This window comes from Bombus pyrosoma, linkage group LG10, assembly GCF_014825855.1.
Source record: "Bombus pyrosoma isolate SC7728 linkage group LG10, ASM1482585v1, whole genome shotgun sequence".
NCBI lineage: Eukaryota > Metazoa > Arthropoda > Insecta > Hymenoptera > Apidae > Bombus > Bombus pyrosoma.
Window position 1 is genome coordinate 11,763,879 of NC_057779.1, and position 1,716 is coordinate 11,765,594.

The 1,716-nt window shown below is 50.0% G+C and overlaps 1 protein-coding gene across 1 annotated transcript; it reads left to right on the forward strand.

Annotated features, from left to right (window-relative positions):
- The first annotated feature begins 6 nt into the window (after positions 1–6).
- On the forward strand, positions 7–1,571 carry LOC122572175. Its single transcript, XM_043736835.1, has one exon. The coding sequence runs from the start codon at positions 872–874 to the stop codon at positions 1,379–1,381; it is 510 nt and encodes a 169-aa protein (XP_043592770.1). The 5' UTR covers positions 7–871; the 3' UTR covers positions 1,382–1,571.
- Positions 1,572–1,716: the final 145 nt, after the last annotated feature.

Here is a 1,716-nt window from a genome sequence, read left to right on the forward strand (position 1 = left end):
TCCAGTTATTACAGCTCTGCTATTTTCCAGATGAGATCCGTATTCTCCGAGCTGATCGACACTCTGCAGTGAAGGGGAAACTACAACGGCTCAATCCATTTCTGGACAAGGACGGGATGTTGCGAGTCGGAGGCCGTCTCACTCACTCAACACTGCCTTTCACTCAGAAACACCCAATCATTCTGCCAAAGTCTTCCGTATAATCTTCGATTACACTTATAATCGAGCATGAGCACCTCCTAAACCTCCACTCCGGAACTCAAGCTACTTTATATGCCTTGAGAAAATCCTATTGGCCTATCGACGGCCATAGTCAAGTTTGGAGCACGCTGAAGAAGTGCGTCCGTTGCTGCAAAGCCAATCCACCTCCAGTGAATTATGTCATGGGCGATCTCCCAGCCGCACGAATAACAGAATCTCGGCCGTTTACCAACGTCGGAGTCGACTACTGCGGACCCTTTCACATCAAAGAACGAAAGGACCGCAACCGACGTAAGGTCAAGGTATATGTAGCAATCTTCATATGTCTTGCAGTTAAAGCAGTCCACATCGAGCTGGTCAGCGACCTCACTAGCGAGGCCTTGCTGCTCTGCGAAGATTCATTGCTCGCCGAGGATTCTGCCTAACGATTTATTCAGACAACGGTACCAATTTCGTTGGCGCCAACAACGAACTACGAGAGCTCCGAAACCTCCTGCAGTCCGACGATCACAAGGTAAAGGTTCAGTCCTTTTTAGCCGACCGACGGATCGAATGGCGCTTCATTCCGCACAACTCACCCCACTTTGGCGGGTTATGGGAGGCTGCAGTGAAATCTTTCAAACGACACCTCAGACGTGTCGCAGGTAACGAGCTCCTTACCTTTGAAAACATGAACACACTTATCATTGAGATCGAGGCTATCCTCAATTCCCGTCCGCTTACTCCAATATCCACAGATCCAAACGATCTCCTTGTCCTTACTCCCGGTCACTTCCTCATCGGAGACGCATTAACTAGCATTCGAGAACGAGATTTCAGGGATACTCCATCCAATCGTCTTTCAAGCTGGCAACACCTCCAGAAAATCAAACAGCACTTCTGGCGCCGTTGGCATCGACAATATCTCAACGAGCTAAACATTCGGAACAAATGGAGCAAGGGGAGTCACGGCATACGAGAAGGCACCATCGTCATACTCAGAGAAGACAACGTCCCCCCAATGCAGTGGCCATTGGGCAGAGTCATCAAGGTACAACCCGGCGCAGACGGCATCATACGGACGGCCACCGTCCGAACGGCGACGAGCACACTGGATCGGAGCATCAAGCGGATGGTACCACTACCAAGCAGATCGACATCAGAGGACACAGACGCCATCATCAACAGCGAGGAATTTTGAAGAGATCCATCTCACAGCATCACAACACAGCATTTGATCGGTACCCTCTCAACGGGGGGAGGATGTTACGTCGCGTAGGACATCTGCGCGCCATCCCTCGCTACCTGGCAGCCAACGGTCAACCTACAGCCATCCCGATTCTCAATAGACGCAATGACCCACCATAAAGACATTAACCTTTAGCTGCATTGTCCCCACACATGTTTGCCAGTCTAATTGCATGTCTGGAGAATTCTCGAATTCGAGAAATATTTGCAGTTTATGGCGGGGTCTTGGAAAGGTCCTTGAGTTTATTAGGCGCTCTTAAAAATCACGGAGAAAGCGGACAGTCATCA